Source organism: Zootoca vivipara, chromosome 10 (genome assembly GCF_965207765.1).
Source record: "Zootoca vivipara chromosome 10, rZooViv2.hap1.1, whole genome shotgun sequence".
Taxonomy (NCBI): Eukaryota; Metazoa; Chordata; class Lepidosauria; order Squamata; family Lacertidae; genus Zootoca; species Zootoca vivipara.
In genome coordinates this window covers 62,815,223-62,831,840 of record NC_142593.1, presented here as the reverse complement: position 1 = coordinate 62,831,840, position 16,618 = coordinate 62,815,223, and the positions used below count along the sequence as shown (strand labels likewise).

The 16,618-nt window shown below is 51.9% G+C and overlaps 2 protein-coding genes across 4 annotated transcripts; one reads left to right on the top strand and one right to left on the bottom strand.

Moving 5' to 3' along the window:
- Positions 1-924: 924 nt before the first annotated feature.
- LOC118077255 (beta-1,3-galactosyltransferase 5-like) lies at positions 925-3,667 on the top strand. The gene has a single exon (XM_035100793.3). The coding sequence runs from the start codon at positions 925-927 to the stop codon at positions 1,954-1,956; it is 1,032 nt and encodes a 343-aa protein (XP_034956684.2). The 3' UTR covers positions 1,957-3,667.
- LOC118077307 (uncharacterized) lies at positions 3,627-15,644 on the bottom strand. Of its 3 annotated transcripts, none has more exons than XM_035100907.2 (5): positions 15,498-15,644; positions 13,930-14,301; positions 6,042-6,191; positions 4,642-4,791; positions 3,627-4,151 (listed from the first exon to the last, which is right to left on the bottom strand). In XM_035100907.2, the coding sequence occupies exons 2-5, from the start codon at positions 14,273-14,275 to the stop codon at positions 3,808-3,810; spliced, it is 990 nt and encodes a 329-aa protein (XP_034956798.2). In that variant the 5' UTR covers positions 14,276-14,301; positions 15,498-15,644; the 3' UTR covers positions 3,627-3,807. The 3 variants fall into 3 exon arrangements, with proteins under 3 accessions (XP_034956798.2, XP_088509220.1, XP_088509221.1); XM_088653094.1 differs by having other exon boundaries at positions 6,038-6,191; positions 15,498-15,630; XM_088653095.1 differs by lacking the exon at positions 6,042-6,191 and having other exon boundaries at positions 15,498-15,630.
- Between the last annotated feature and the right edge of the window lie 974 nt (positions 15,645-16,618).

Here is a 16,618-nt window from a genome sequence, read left to right as displayed (position 1 = left end):
GTTCAGCAATTACTCTGATAAAATACGTATTCTGGGATGTATGAATGGCTTTAGATACATCTTAGGTCCATCAATTACCATAGCATATATTCGACACAAAAAACAGTGTTGTTGACAAAGGACAGCTGGACATAGAAAGGGCCCCAATACCTTCAGGAGCTGATGGCCTCATCCAGCCTCAATCCGGCCCTGGTAAGAAGAGCCCTCTGGATCAAGGCAAAGGGGGCCCATCGGGTACAGCACCCTGTTCTCACAGGGGCCAAGCAGAGATGCAGTCATGGGGAAATCCGGAGGCAGGATTCGAGCACAAGAGCAACCCCCTTCCCTCCTGGGGTTTCCAGAAGAATTCTGGAATTCCCTTTTCTCCTCCAGAAATTTGTCCCGTCCTCTTTCCAAGCCACCCTCCTGCAGGAGGGAGTTCCATAGTTTGACTAGGCGCTGTGCAAAGCCATATCCCTCCTCCCTGTGCACACTCATGAGATTTGCCTTTTTTCTTTTGCTTAGGAAATGCAAGAGGAGCAGGACAGGCCAAGGCCGGGAGGATAGATAACCACCACGGATCTGCCAGAGGCAGCAGAGTCCCCGGGTCCTGCTCCCTGGTTCCCCCACAGAGCGCCCTTCCTGTTTGCCCTCCATCTGGGCAGCCGAAATGAAGGGCCTGCAGGTGGCATTCTGGAGAGCCCCCCCCTCGCCCTGCCTGTGGCGCTCCAATCCCCCTTTGGCCCTGGCTGCCATAGTCAGAGGCAGGGTGGCGCTTGGCCTCGGCCCCTGCAGGTCTCCTCCCCTCCGTCTCCCTCTCGCAGCTGCCCTTTGGCCCGACAGGCGAGAGCAAAGGCCAGCACTCCTGCCTGCCCAGCTGCGTCTCCTTGCCTCAAGCGGCAGGATGTGACCAGAGGCTGCCAGGACTGCCATGTACGGCTCCCCATGGCCCCAAGGCGCCCCTGGGGCTCAAAGGGTCTGGCCTGCCTGTGTCTCCTCCTCTCCTCCATCCCAGTCTGGTGCCTCCTGCTCCTGGCAGATGGTGCCCAGACGCTGCGGTGGGCCTCCAGCCCTTTCTCTGCTGCCTGGCAGGAGCCCCCCCAGAGGACCCACTCGGGAGCCGGAAATGCAGCCTGCCAGGGAGTGGACTTTGGGCCTCTGTTTTCAGAAGCTGCCTTGGAGCCACACTGTGAGCCTGGCCAGGTGCTCTTAATCCTTGTGACGTCTGCCCCAGGAAACGCGGAATCCCGGCAGGTGATCCGGAGGACCTGGGCTGCCCGAGAGAAGCCCCAGCCTTACCCGTGGCAGGTTGTGTTCTTGATAGGCCGCAGCGCAGGTGAGGGGGCCTCCCGGCAGATCCAGCGAGAGCAGGAGGACTTTGGGGATATCCTGCTTGGGAGTTACCTGGACACCTACCGCAACCTCACCTTGAAGGTCCTGCATGGCGTCCGGTGGGCCCTCGGCCGCTGCCAGCCCAGCTACCTCCTCAAGACGGACGACGACTGCTTTGTCAACACCGAGCGGCTGCCGGAGTTCCTGGCCAGGCAAAACCCCCTCCGGACCGGCCTCTATGCAGGCTCCGTCTTTGCCCGGGAGAAGCGGAAAGTCATCCGGCATCCCTCCAGCAAGTGGTATGTGCCAAGGGAAGCCTATCCCCCGGAAGAATACCCGCCCTACGCCAGCGGCATTGGCTACGTCTTGTCCCGGGACGCAGCCGCAAGGGTCCTGCGGGCGGCAGAGTGTGTCCCCCCCATCCCAGTGGAAGACGCCTATGTGGGCATCTTGGCTCAGCAGGCTGGGCTGCAGCCGAAGTCCAGCGCCCGCTTTGCCAAGCAGAACGCCAGGTGGCGAGTGTGCAACTTCCGCTATCTGATGGTGATCCACAGCCTGAGTGTGCCGGAGCAGGAGCTGGCCACACGGAGAATGCGGGAAGCCCGGCACGCCTGCAGAGACAGGCCGGAGGTCACCAGGTGGTGAGAGGGAGAAGGGAGTGTGGGGTGGAGCCTTGCCCTCCTCCTGCTCCGAGTGCGGATCTCAGCAAGAGCCTCGCACTGTCCTCCTCAGGCTCTTCCCCCAACACTGACTTCCTGCTAGAGAAAGCAAGTCCTGCTGGCATTTTTGGCGGAAACAAACAATATTCTGTAGGTCCAGCAGAGCCTGGATGTGCCAAGAGCCTCTTGGCAAAAAAGGGAGCCCCAGGAGGAAACAAGGCTCCACCTTCAAGAGCGCCAGGCGCCCTTGGCCCATCTGACCCAACACGGCCCACTCTGACTGGCAGCAGCTCTCCAACATCCCAGGCAGAGGGAGGGCGTCGTCACTGGACTTGAACCTGGAGCGTCCCATACCTGGAGGATGTGATCCAGCACTGGGGGTTTTGTGCCTGTTCCAGCAGCCGGGATGAGGACTGCGAAGCCTGCAGGAAACTCTGCACCAACCGGGCAAAACGCCCTCCCCTCACATGGATGGTGGCACTTCAGGGAGTGGGGGGGGGGCTGTTTTGCCAGGAGCCACCCAGGGCCCCCTCCCAGACCTATTTCAGGACAGCCTAACTCCATAGAATCATAGAGTTGGAAGAGACCACAAGGGCCTGACTAGAGCAGAATACAGTGGTACTATTACTTCCCTAGATCTAGATGCTATACTCCTATTGATGCAGCCCAGAATTGCATTGGCTTTTTTAGCTGCTGCATCACACTGTTGACTCATGACAAGTTTGTGGTCTACCAAGACTCCTAGATCCTTTTCACATGTACTGCTCTCAAGCCAGGTGTCTCCCATCCTGTATTTGTGCCTTTCATTTTTTCTGCCCAAGTGTAGTATTTTACATTTCTCCTTGTTAAAATTCATCTCCAGGCATGTGAGAGTGGGGCTGCGAGGCACTGAATAGCTGCGATTCCTGCATTTTAGCTGCAATTCTTGCATTGCAGAGGTTGAACTAAATGAGGCTTTGAGTCCTTTCCCAAACTACAATTTTGAGTTTCTACGAACAGGCATTAACAAGACATCCTAACCCTAACCCTAATCAACAACTCATCCTAATATTACTCATTGGGATTACTAATTTCAACTAGAAACTCATCTCAGCTCCTTTTATAGCTCAGCTGTGGTTTCTAATCTGTAAAGTGGTGCTTTTTGGGTGGAAGGGGAGGAGGAACCCCCCCCCCCCAATCCTGGAACAGTAAGCTCAGCTTGTTGGTGCTGCAAGCTGGAAATGAATGGGGCAAGATATTCCCCTCCCCACGCTGGGGGACTGGAGGGCAAGCGCACACAGCCCTTGGCCCTTCACTGCCATCAAAAAGACTCAGAGTCATGAGTTCTGGTGGACAGAGGGGGTTGCTTCCTCCTTTGGGGGAAGCTATCTGCCTTTTATCTCCTTCAAGGCGGATAATCTTGCAGCAATCAGCTTCTGTTCAGAAGCGGACCTGCTTCTCATGAGGAAGAAGCCTACTTCATAAAACTGAAGTAAAAGCAACCAACCAGCCAATCAATGAATCAATCAATCAATCCCTGCACACTGAAAGCTAGGGTGTCAGGGAGAAGAGTAGACTAGCATGTCCCTCCCAAACATGCCAGGACATTCTAAGCCCTCCATTTCTGAACACCGCTCTGATGTTCCTGCACAGGAAAGAGGCACAATACATTTCCTCGTTTTTACATTTTATTGAAAAAATAAAATTTTGCAAAAGTCTGGAGGCTTTTCTCTAAGGATACAAACACTGACCTTGGAAATTGCCCGCCCTCGGCACAGAGGGGCAAATAGAGTCCCTCGTATTGCCCTTGCCCAACTCTGATGGAGTCTCAAAAACTTGGGAGAGGGAGGAAGGTGGCTCAAGGTGGAGCCAAGCCGTGAGGGAGGAAGCCGGCGGCAGGTAGCAGCCAAGCTTCTTCCTTGAGAAGGGGAGAGGCAGGTGGGGCCCCTGGGGAACAAGGCTGGGAAGGGCCTCCGTGGAGAGGGGTGCGGATGCCGTACGGATCGGCCGAGGGCGCGTGGCTGTGGAGCAGCAGCTCGTGCAGAGTCTCGCCCACCTGCACCAGGTTGTCCGAGATGACGTGCAGGTGGGAGACTGTGTCGCTGGCCAGGCTTTCCAGGAGGAGCTGCTGCTGCCGCGACGTGCGCAGGATCTGCACCAGGATCTGCTGCATGCTCTGCAGGAGGCTGACGATGCTGGGCTCTGCGAGGGGAGAGAAGAGGCAGCTGCATCACCCAAGGGGGACCTCTCCAAAAACACCGGAGAGAACGGACACATTTTCTGTAGATTTCAGAAGCAGATTTGTAAGCCTGGGGGGTCCTATGCCTTTGTAAATGCACACCAGGGAAGGCGAGCAAATGGCCTTGTCATGAATGCATCCTCAGAGGTTCTGAGCTGAGCATCTGCGGGGTCACTTGGGCCCCAGGCAGTTTGTGTACATGACTACTTCATTTTTCTCATTCCCTCCAATAGGACCCCAAGATCTGTAAAAATGACAACATAAACTTTTCCCTAGATGGGGCTGAAATGCCCCATGTCAAATCACCCCTTGCCACGGTCGAGGGATATTGGGAGAATGTTGAGTTGCAGAAGACGAACACAAAAAGGTTATGAGTTGTTCAGTGGTGTTGGGGTGCTTTCAACCCCCCCCCCCCTGTGTTTGGAGTACTCAATCCAAGGAAGGGACGCTCACCTTGACTGTCTGGCCCAGAGGGCTGCCCATCGTCCGCTGCCACCTGTTCCTCTCCCGCAGTCTCGGGCGAGTCCTTCTCTGCAGCGCAGGCTGGCCGGTCCGGGCTGCCTGGCAAGGGCCTCGAGGAGCCCTTGCAGGCAGAGGGGGAATCTGCAAGATTCGGCAAAAGGGCTTGTGATTCAACTCCTTAAGACAGGGGTCCCCAAACTTACCCGCCTTCGGGCCGGAGGGCAGGGGAGTGCGCATGCACACACCCATTTACTGGCGCGCTGGCGCGCTTCCAGGCCGGAAAAATCGCCGAAAATTGTGCGCATGCGTATGGGCCTCCCCCGACCCGGAAGTGCACCTCTCCTGGCCCGGAAGTGCACCAGAAATGACCTCTTCTGGGTCGGGAGAGGCCCATACGCATGCGCAGAAACGATTTTCGGCGATTTTTTCACATCTGGAAGTGTGCCGCCGCAGAGCGCGCCGCAAGAGCGGGCGGCGGCAGCGGGGGTCGTTGCGGGCCGGATTGGGAGGCCAATTGGGTCGCATCCGGCCCGGGGGCCGTAGTCTGGGGACCCCTGCCTTAAGAGCATAAGAAGAGCCTGCTGGATCAGGCCAGTGGCCCACCTAGTCCAGCAGCCAGCTGCCCCACTGGGAAACCCAGAATCAGCACCTGAGCATAGCAGCAACTCTCCCTTCCAGCAAATGGGACAGTGGTACCTTGGTTCTCAAACACCTTGGTTCTCAAATACCTTGGTTCTCAAACAACTTGGAACCCAAACACTGCAAACCCAGAAGTAAGGGTTCCAGTTTGCGAACTTTTTTCAGAAATCGAACGTGCTCCATTTTGAGTGTTACGCTTCTGATTGAGTGCCACACTTCCGTTTTGGGTGTTACGCTGTCTGTTTTTGCTCTTTACTTTGCGGTTTTGTGACTGTGTGTGTGTGTGTGTGACTGTGTGAAACCCAGTTCAGCTGCTGATTGATTAATTGTGTGACTGCAGTACATTGTTTATTGCTTTCATTTTATGGATCAACGGTCTCGTTAGGTAGTAAAATGCATGTTAAATTGCTCTTTGGGGGATTGTTTTTAAAAGTCTGGAACGGATAAATCAATTTTTCATTACTTTGTATGGGGAAGCGCAACTTGGTTTTGGAACGGACTTCCGGAATGGATTAAGTCTGAGAACCAAGGGTATTCCAGAGACAGTATTCAGAAGCATTGCAGCCTCTGACCTTGGAGGCAGAGCAGAGCCGTCACGGCTTAGTAGCCACTGATCGCCCTCTCCTCCTTCATGAGTTTGTCTCATCCTCTTTTAAAGCCTCTCCAACAGAGGAGCAGATTCTGCTGCCTTGGGAGAAGCCCACACCTTGGTGTCTTCTCCTCCCCCTCCGTGCTTTCAGCTACACACCTACCAGAAGCCTGACACGCAGAAGCTGAGCAAGTCAACCGTCTCCCACCACACAGATCCTGGGTTTTGCTGCCTGCCGTCCCTTGTGGCAAGGATGGAGGTGGCTTGGCCTCTGGGTCGCCCCTGTCCTTGTGGGAAGGCAGCTTCCCTAGATCTGAAAGGAAAATGGACTCGTAAGTAGAGGTGTAAAATTTCTGGAAATTTTGAAGCTCGGAAAAAACCTGTTTCCCCCCCCCCCCCCAGTTTTTTTCGGGGGGAAATGGAAATTTTTGGAAAAATTGAAAAAAATTGCTACATTAGCACTTCTTTTTTCTTTTCCAGATTGAAAGTCATTCTGTTACTTTAGAAACATAAAATATAACTATGGATAATTTTAATGGGCATAAAATTATCACAGCTAGCATATTAAAAATATAGTGTATCCAAACAGGAACTGAATTTAACTTGTCCTTCATCACTGTTTGCTATGCAACATGCTTCCTCCACCTCCCATGTTTTGCCCATGAGACCTTATGCATTTCCTCACACTGATGTGTGTGGTCTGTCAACCACTTTAGCTACTACTATATGCTTAAAATTAGTTTATTTCACTTTTTAAAGACTGTTTTACAGCATTTAATGTTTAAAATATTTTCATTTCTTTTTTTCTTTCATAACACTTCTCTGATTGCCACAACAACACATATACTTGAAGGCCCTTTTGTTGCTCTAGATTTTCTTCCAGTGCTTTGAGGCCAGAACCAATGCATACCACACGCATGCAAAAACAAAACTGAAACCTTTTTCTTTTCTGGTGACAACAGCATCTCCTAAAGGAAGAAATGTATCTTGTTCTTGCATTGGAGAGTTCAGTTTGTAACCTAGGACTTGCTTGTCCTCACAGAAATTAGAAGAATCCGATACCATACATATTTTTAAAGAAATGAGTTATAAAATATTTGAACCCCTTATCTTAACATATTTTATTCATCATGTTAAAATAAAACATTCCATAATCTATTTTTTATTTTTCCATTTTTTTTGGGGGGGGGGGACAAAAAAGGCTTCAGGGGAAAAACCCAGGTTTTTTCCAATTTTTTAAAGGTTTTTTTCGGGCCGTCACATCTCTACTGGTAAGGCAAATCTCATAGGGCAGCCATTGACTCCTGACTATGTCCTCCTTATGGTTTGGACTACAACTCCCATCAGGCACGGCCATAGGATGCTGGTGGCAGCGAAGCTCTGCTGCCCGGAGCTGATGGGAGCTGTAGTCCAACACAATAGGAGAAAACCAGGTAACCATGCAAGACAGCAGTTGACAAGCACAGGTGCAAGTAGCACCTTTGATTTGGATGGGCACTCCGGGATTTTAAAAAAATACATATTTCAACGAAGGAAGGGGGGAATGACAAGCCAACAAAAAAAAGTGCAAGGAAGAAGCAAAGAGGCAAAAGAGCTGCAATGAGGCCAAACAGGAGAGAAAAAGGCCCATGCCAAGCTAAGCAGAAGCAGGGCAGATTTGGGGGGCTGAGGGCAGAATAGCCCCCTCCTCCTCCTTGCTTGCATGCCACCAAAGCAGCCCCTCATCCCCACTGATCTCTCTCTCCACCCCAGGTGGCAAGTGGTGCTTGGATGGAGGAAGAACCACAAGGCAGAGATAGATGCAAGCGGAAGAAAAAGGCTGGAATGGATCTGCCTTGCCAATCATCCCACCACAGCTTCCAGAGACAGACGCAGGTCGCAGCTGCAGATCCATTCTAACCTTTTCTTCTGCTCCTCTCTCTCTCTCTCTCTCTCTCTCTCTCTCAGCTCCTCTCGATCCCCATTTTTAAAAAAGCATCAGGCCTGGGCACGCCCCCCCCCACCCCATGTGCACCCCTGTGTTGCCAAGCCATTCCCCAGGACCCAGGCACTGGCATTCCCAGTTACCTTAAGATGGGTCCAGTAAGTAGAGAAATTGTCAAGGCTTGAGGCTGGGGCCCCACAGCCCCCTCCTCTTCTGCCAATCCAGGCCATTTCTGGTCTTTCTCTCTCTCTTTAGAAAATGAGTCTAGTCCTCATTCTTGTGGGAATGTTCAGGAATGTGGATGAGGAGATATTGTTTAATATATCCTATCCCCGCTTGCGCTAGCAAGCACAAAACTTTAGCAGAGTAAAACATTCCCCTTTTGCAAAATACACAGCAGAAGAACGTTTGCGCAGGCTTGATTTAAGCCACTAAAATAAAGTGTATTTTCCTGGTATTTCCCCTTTTTCCCTCTTAAAAGAAAAGACACAACACAATGCTCTTAAAAGTATAAAAGATGTTTACTTACAAGCATCTCGAGGTACAGCACACTCAAGAGGTAGACTTGCTTAGTTAAAAGGTAATATATACATTGTGAAGTTCACTTATAAGAAGTGAGACTCCATCTCATCTCTCTCTCTAGGCTGGAGGCCTTGAGGGAGAGACTCACTAAGATGTGTGTAGTCCAAGAGGTCTGGTCCAAGAGAGGGAAAATGGCTGTTTCCTTCAGGATTTATCTGCCACTTCCTCAACTCATTTGCATGTGAAGGAAGAGGAAACTACGCTTAGTCATATCCTCCTCCTCAGTCCTCCAAGTGGACTATCTAGGGATTGTTGTGACTTGACTGCACTTAACCCTTTGCATCCCACAAACCCCTTCTCAGGCAATTCACAACATACACAAAAACATACATAAATAACTTTAATCAACCACCCAAGAGTCCCAGCTTGCCACGAAGATCCTGGAACTTCTCTCTTGGCAGGGGCTTTGTTAGGACATCTGCAGTCATCTGGTCAGTGTTGCAGTAACACATTTCAACAAGTCCATCCTCGATCACCTGGCGTATGTAGTGGTACCTGACCCCAATGTGTTTGGTGCGTGCAAGGAACTTTTCACTTTGTGTCAGCTTCATACTGCTCTGATTGTCCTCCATCAAGCTGACAGGTCCCGTTCTTGGCACGCCAAAGTCCTTCAGGAGCTGATCCAGCCAGGGGATCTCTCTGCAAGCTTCCGAAGCCGCAATGTACTCAGATTCTGTGGACGATAAAGCTACACATTTCTGTTTATAGCTGCCCCATGCAATAGCTCCGTCCCCATACATAAAAACATAGCCACTTGTGGATTTATAATCCTTATTGTCCCCAGCCCAATCCGCATCAGTGTACCCAAGCAGTTTAGGGTCTCTGACAGCTGGCAGTTTTAATTTACAGTCCATGGTTCCCTTTAGATAACGAACAACCCTCTTAACTCCAGCCCAATCATGCTCAGTGGGACAACTTACTTTCCTACTTAGGATCCCCACTGCACTTGCCAGGTCAGGTCTGCATGTGGTAACCAAATACAAAAGTTTGCCGACCGCTGACCTGTATTGCGTGTTGTTTGGCAGCAACTTCGAACCTTGTTGATTCTTCAAGAAGTCTGTGGCCATCGGTGTCGCAACTGGGTGTGCGTCCTGCATCTGCATGCTTTCAATCAGTTCAGTTATCTTTTGCCTTTGGCTGAGTAAGAACGATCCATCCTCTTCTCTCTCAACTTGAATTCCCAAGTAGTATTTCACTTTTCCAAGTTCCTTGACCTCTACTTCCCTGTTGAGGTGTTTGACTATGTCTTTATAGTCTTTCTCATTTGACGTAGAAATTAAAAGGTCGTCAACAAAGGCTAAAATGTACGAAAACTGTCCATTCCTTTGTTTGGTGTACAAGCACTTATCAGCAGTCCCTTGCTTGTACCCAAGCTGCACCAGCATCTCATGGAGTTTCTGGTTCCAAGCCCTCGCTGCTTGCTTCAAACCATAAAGTCCTTTCTGCAGCTTGCACACTAGATGTGCCTCATTTGGTTTAATGAAACCTTTGGGCTGCTTCATATAAATCTGCTCAGAAATTTCGCCGTGAAGAAAGGCTGTCGCAATGTCAATATGGTAAACTGACATTTGCTTAGATGCTGCAATACTTAAAAGTAGTCTGACACTGCTGTATCGAACTGTCGGTGCAAACACTTGATCGTAATCCTCTCCATACTTCTGGGAAAAACCTTGTGCCACAAGCCTAGCTTTGTAGCGTTGCACCTCCCCTTCTGAACCCTTTTTAACCTTGAACACCCATTTACTTCCAATTGCTTCCTTACCAGGAGGTAGTTCTGTGAGTGTCCAGGTCCTGTTCCGATGAAGTGCATCTATCTCCTCCTGAGCAGCTTTCCTCCAGAGACTGGCTTCATCTGGTGGCATCCTCTCTATCTCTTCCCATTTGGAAGGTTCCTGTGGAGACGCCGACCTTGTAAGGTAGGACAGCCGTAATGGTGGAACACCTCTGTTGGTTCTGGATGAGCGTCTGACCTCTGGTCTTTCGACCGCATCAGCTTCCTCATCCTCCTCCAGCAGTGGCATATCCCCATACAGCTGCTCGTCATCATCTTCGTCTCTGGTGCTGCCAGGGGCCTGGACCTCCACGTCTTCTCGGGTGTCACCTATAGGGGGTGCTACGACACTAGAAGTTGGATTAGTACTTTGTATTGGTTCAAAAGGAAAAATCACAAATTCCTCATCCTGTGGCTCCTTGGAACAATCAATGGCAGTGTCCTTTGTATCAACTTTGCCTTGCTCATCGAAGTAAATTACATGCTGCGAACTTGTCTTGCCAGTTTGCGGATCCAAGACTCTATATCCTTTTCCTCCAGAAGCGTACCCAACTAGGATCCCTGCCTTCGCTCTGGAATCAAGTTTGTGTCTGTGCTCCTTGGGCACATGATAGTAGCACAAACTTCCAAATACACGTATATGTGACAAATTTGGGGCTTTTCCATGCCAAAGTTCAAATGGTGTGCGCTCTGCGCCTTTTGTGGGCAGTCTGTTCTGAAGATAGACTGAGCAACGAGCCGCTTCACCCCACAGCCTGTGTGACAAGTTAGCTTCCTTTAGCATGCACCTTGTCATTTCCAAAATGGATCTAAATTTCCTCTCTGCAATTGAGTTTTGTTGGGGTGTGTAGGCAACTGTGGTCACGTGTGATATGCCTTCTCTAGCCATGACGGCCTGCATCTCATGTGAACAAAATTCCCCACCATTATCGGACATTAAAATGGAAGGGGCTCGCTGGAACTTGTTCTTGACCATGTTAAGATAGTCCCTGAACAATTCCACTGTCTCACTCTTCTCCTTGATAAAGTAGGCTACGCAGAATCTCGAGAAATCGTCCAAAAATATCAAAATATATTTATTACCTCCTAGAGAAGACACATTCATTGGTCCACATAGATCTGTATGGACAATGTCCAATACTTTAGTGCTTCTCTTCTCTGCACAACGTGGGAAAGAAGGTTTAGTTGCTTTCTCACTAACACAAGTTATACATTTTGATGTTGGTGTATTTGTGTTGCTTTGCTTTACCTGCAGACCTCTCACAAGATCACCTTTCTGTAGTTCCAGAATAACGTTGGTGTCTCTGTGTCCAAGTCTCTTGTGCCAGAGTTCCAGACTTCCTTCATCCTTTTGACTTGGTTGCGCCACCTTTGCAGACTGGTTCTGCTGGTTCTCTGAAACATTAAGCTCATATACACCATCCTTTAGTGTGCCTTGAACATAAACTTCATCATGCTTAGTCACAATACATTGTCCTTTTTCAAATGTAATTTTAAAACCTTTCCTGTCCAAACTGGACACGCTGAGTAAGTTGCAATTAAGCTTTGGTGCAAACTTAACTTCAGTTATCTTAGTATTAATTGTTTCATGATCTACGTTGAATTTCAAATTCACAGTTCCTGAACCAATTGCCTTTACAATGTTGCCATCAGCAATCTCAATTTCAGAGGTTTCATCCCCATTAATCTCATTAAAATACTCCTTTTCATAACAGAAATGAGAACTCGCTCCACTGTCAAGAATCCACTTATTGCGCTTATTTTCACAATCCTGGACAGCTAAACTCCTCTCCTGCATCAACATGGTTTGCTCATGACTCCCCTTCTTAACACCTTGTGGTTTTGAGGGGTGGGATTCAACTTTATCCCCATTTTGACTCTTGCAGTTCCTTGCTATGTGGTTTTTTCCCATTGCATTTAAAACAAATTATTTCTCTAGATGTCTGTCTGGACTTTCCAAAATGCTTGGATGCATAGCTGCTATCCTTCCTCCTTGGATTCCTTTCTTGAGAATCAAGGCTATCTCTGCATTCCTCTCTTAAATGGTTGATAAGCTCATTAAAAGTTAAATCCTTTGTGTGATCCATTATACTTTTAAATGGAGCAAACGTAGGTCCCAATGATGCAAGCATAAACGTTACTTTAGTCACATCATCAAAGGCTCTGGGAGTAAGGGCAATTCTTTGAACAATCTCAGAAAAATTCTTAAAATGCTCTGTAAACTCTTCTCTAGAATTCATCTTCAACTTGAGTAACTTATCCAACAAGTATCTATAGGAACTCTCTGTAGATTGTGCATAAATGCGTTCAATGTCCTCTAGGATCTTAGATGCATCATCTTCAAAATTTATCATTGATAGATGCTCATTCCTCAAACTGCTCAAAATTATGTGCTTGGCTTCATCATTTTTAATACTCCAAGCTTCTATCTTAGCTAAAGCTTCTGCATCGGTTCCTGTAGGCTTTTCTTCCTTAATGGCCTGCAGAACACGCCTAGCAGCAAGATAAACTAAAACGCGCTGCTTCCACTGCACAAAATTATTGTCATCCAGCAGCATAAAACTTGGTCTTGCCTCACTATCAAAACTGGAGCTTGCCATCTTAAAACTTCAAAAATTTCCAAAATTCAAAAATCTTTCAAAAATCAAATTCAAAATCTCAAAAATATCTTCACTACCTCTGAGCTTTCTCAGTGCTGTAAACTCTGAGGGAGGGGAGGGGTAGTTAATCCCCCAAGCACACTGCAGAACAAAGAGACCATGTGCTCAACCAGGAAATCCTAACTGGAAAAATCCTACAGAGTTCAAAATCACAATCCAAATCAATCCTTCAAAAATACACAAAATACGCAACTCTGGGCCGCAATAACCCTTTGTGGGAATGTTCAGGAATGTGGATGAGGAGATATTGTTTAATATATCCTATCCCCGCTTGCGCTAGCAAGCACAAAACTTTAGCAGAGTAAAACATTCCCCTTTTGCAAAATACACAGCAGAAGAACGTTTGCGCAGGCTTGATTTAAGCCACTAAAATAAAGTGTATTTTCCTGGTATTTCCCCTTTTTCCCTCTTAAAAGAAAAGACACAACACAATGCTCTTAAAAGTATAAAAGATGTTTACTTACAAGCATCTCGAGGTACAGCACACTCAAGAGGTAGACTTGCTTAGTTAAAAGGTAATATATACATTGTGAAGTTCACTTATAAGAAGTGAGACTCCATCTCATCTCTCTCTCTAGGCTGGAGGCCTTGAGGGAGAGACTCACTAAGATGTGTGTAGTCCAAGAGGTCTGGTCCAAGAGAGGGAAAATGGCTGTTTCCTTCAGGATTTATCTGCCACTTCCTCAACTCATTTGCATGTGAAGGAAGAGGAAACTACGCTTAGTCATATCCTCCTCCTCAGTCCTCCAAGTGGACTATCTAGGGATTGTTGTGACTTGACTGCACTTAACCCTTTGCATCCCACAATTCTTGTGGATAAAATGTTCAAACCTGTACCAGTGACGGCACCTGCTCAAACTAGAAGGGTGTGTTCCTTCCTGTTCCTGTCTGAAAAGTACCCCGGGGGGCAAGAATAGGGAGGCGGGGGGATTTGCCTCTGACGCTGCTCCCTCCCCCTCTCCCATCAGAAACTGCCCTCCTCTTCCACCACCTGCCTCTTTTTGCCACAGTACCTGTTCACGTCCCCCAAATCCTGGGGGGGGGGGGTGCAGAGAAGACCAGGGCTCACCTGAAGCCCCCCCCCAGGGGCAGGGGGTAGAGGAGGCTCCCTTACCTGGCAGGCGCCTCTCTCCGAAGACAGGTCGCCCCGCAGCCTCCCAGATCCTCTTCATGGTCTTGTAGTGGGGGGGTGCCCGTGAGGCGGGTGGCCCCCCTCCCTGCTGCCTCCGGGTCTCCCACTCGGAGTAGAAGGCCTGCTTGAGGGCCTTCCACTTGGAGCGGCACTGGGCCACGTTGCGGCTGTAGCCGGCCAGGGCCAGCCGGCGGGAGATTTCTCGCCAGAGGGCCTCGTTGGGGCGCGAGGTGGAGGCCATCAGCAGCGTCACCTGCCGGCAGCCTCCGATGAACTCCAGGAGGCAGGCAATCTCCCGCTGGGTCCAGGCATGGCCCCTGGGCATCATTCAGGGCGGCTCCCTGGGGCGGGCACCTGCAGGGAAGACGGAAGGAAGAGGCTCACAGGACCAGGGCGGGCACCAGGAACGAGCCAGATATTGAGGGGGGAGTCCTAGGGTCAGCTGGAAAGCAGGGGGCTCTGCTGGGGGGGTTGAACCTGGCCCCCCCTTTGCTGCTGCCATCAGGCTCCCTCATGCAGACAAGGATGAGACCCCAGTCAGCTACAAGACCTCCTGCCTTGGCCCTCGGGTGCCCCTTGACCCCAGACAGCTCCCTCCTCTGGCAGCCTGCCTGCCTGCCTCCCTCTCCCCTCCCCCACCTCACAACTCCCAGTTTCCCAGCAGCAGATCCTGCTCACTTGCCTCCCCCCCCCCCCGGGGTGACAGCCTCCCCCCGGGGTGACTGGCCCTATGGCCATTTCCCACGTAGGGCCCCAGCTCAGAGGGGGAGCCCTTGCCTGGCATGGATGCGGAGGGTCTGCTGGCTGGGAGAGAGCCTGCCTCTGCCAGCCAGGGTCAAGAATGCTCAGCTGCACGGCCCAGCGCTCTGACTACTCAGCACAAGGCGGGCAGCCTCGTATGCCCCCCCCCCCGTGCGTCTGGAGGGAAGGGCAGCTGCCTGGCATGCAGAAGGCCTCCTTCTGAGCTGGATGGACCAGGAGGGAGGCGGCTTCCTCTGTTCCCGCGAGCAGAGCAATAAGCCCTGCCTAGGTGCGCGGGGGAATCGCAGTCCATGGAGAGCGGCGCCTGCAATTGCGGAGGAGATTTTCCCCTGCGACTCTCTCTAGGCTAGGCTTGGCGAGCGGCAGTCTAGGGCCACCTTTCCTGCCCCCCCCGGCCCCCGGCCAGGCCTCCTTGCCCCACTTATTGGCCCCCGAAGGGACTGAAGGCCCCAGGCCGCTTCCTGCAGCCCTTTGTTTTTCCAGAGGGCGGGCGGGCGAGCGCCGCTCTGCACAAGCTCAGAGGCCCCCCTGTCTTGTGCAAGCGAGCGTGGCGCCGCCGCCGGGGCAGCAGCAGGACCACGGGCGGCTCCCTCCCGGGCTCCCCTCGCCCGCCCATCCTCCTTCCCCGTCGGGGCTGCAGCAGCTGAGCTTCCCGGCCAAGCGCAAGGCAGGCAGGCAGGCAGGCAGGCAGGCAGGCGCGCGTCCGGCGGGGAAGGGAGCGCCAGCGTGCCCGCCCGCCCCTCGGCCGCCTCTCCCGATTCCCGATTCCCGGCTCCGGCTCGCCTTACCTGCCGCTCCGCTCGGGGTCCGGCTGGCCAGCGACTGCTCTGCGGATGCCCGGCCGCGCCCGGTCCCTCGCCCGCGGCGACGAGGCTGGCTCGGGGCTCCGCATGGCCGGGCCGGGCGAGGCTGCGCAGGACCAGGGCGCGCGCGGCGGCGCCGGCAGCAGCAGCAGCAGCAGCAGCAGCAGCAACGACCCCGCCCGGCCTGTCGGGGGGCTGCACCCGCAGCCGCGCCTCTGCCAGCAAGCACGCGCGACTGGACCCTTTGCAGGGGGAAGTCCGGCCGGGGGGACCCCTTCGGGGTGCAGCCAGGGGACCCCCTGCCAGGGCCACCCACGGAAGTCTCCCTCCTCTCCCAACTGCGCAACACACACGCCCACCCTGGACCCCAACCCTCCGCCCGCTCCAGCCACTCCTCGGCTTCTGGCTGGACCCCAACCCTGAGTGAAGAAGCCCCCCTTTTCCTCCCATGCCAACCTACCTGGACCTCCCCGAGGCCGCCCCCGGAGGCAGCCCTGCCTGTGCCGCCCCCCTTCGAAGGAAGCTTGGAGAGGGTCCTTCTCTGCTCCCGTGGGAGGCAACGGTGGCCACCGACCTGGACTGGGGCATCCCTGGAGGAGGAGGAGGCTGTCTTGGGCTGCGAGCCACAATGGCCGTGCTCTGCTCTGCCTCCCGGGCCAGAGACAGCTGGAAACCAAAGGGGAGGGCCGGCGATCTTGCCCTCGGGTGCTGCTTGTGGGCTTCCCTTGGGGGCATTTGACTGGCCACTGGGTGGACAGAACAGGAGGCTGGACTAGAGGGGCCACTGGCCTGATCCAGCTGCAGACTCATCCTTCAGCGCCTTAGGCTGTTGGGTGGCAAGAAGGGAGAGGGCCTTTTCGGCTCCCTGCAGCTCACCTGGCACCAGCTCTGACAAGGCTGCAGGTGTGTTGAACCCAAGGCAGACTGTTCCAGAAGCTCTGCAAACACCATCTTGGTAGTCAAGATAGCCCCACAACTAACTGGTAGTGGTTGCAGCAATGAGCTCATCTATATTTATATTTATTTGCTTTGCTATTCTTTGTTTTTAATATTCTGTGGGGAGCCGCCCAGAGTGGCTGGGGAAACCCAGCCAGATGGGCAGGGTA

What these genes read in the sequence shown, in the direction of transcription:
- LOC118077255 (XM_035100793.3), top strand. Translation starts at nt 925, where the DNA reads ATGGCCCCAAGGCGCCCCTGGGGCTCAAAGGGTCTGGCCTGCCTGTGT.
- LOC118077307 (XM_088653094.1), bottom strand. Translation starts at nt 14,275, where the DNA reads ATGATGCCCAGGGGCCATGCCTGGACCCAGCGGGAGATTGCCTGCCTC. An exon ending in GCGTGTCAGGCTTCTGGTAG is followed by an intron (nt 4,792 to 6,037) that starts GTGTGTAGCTGA and finishes CGAATCTTGCAG; the next exon opens with ATTCCCCCTCTGCCTGCAAG. An exon ending in CTCTGGGCCAGACAGTCAAG is followed by an intron (nt 4,152 to 4,641) that starts GTGAGCGTCCCT and finishes CTCCCCTCGCAG; the next exon opens with AGCCCAGCATCGTCAGCCTC.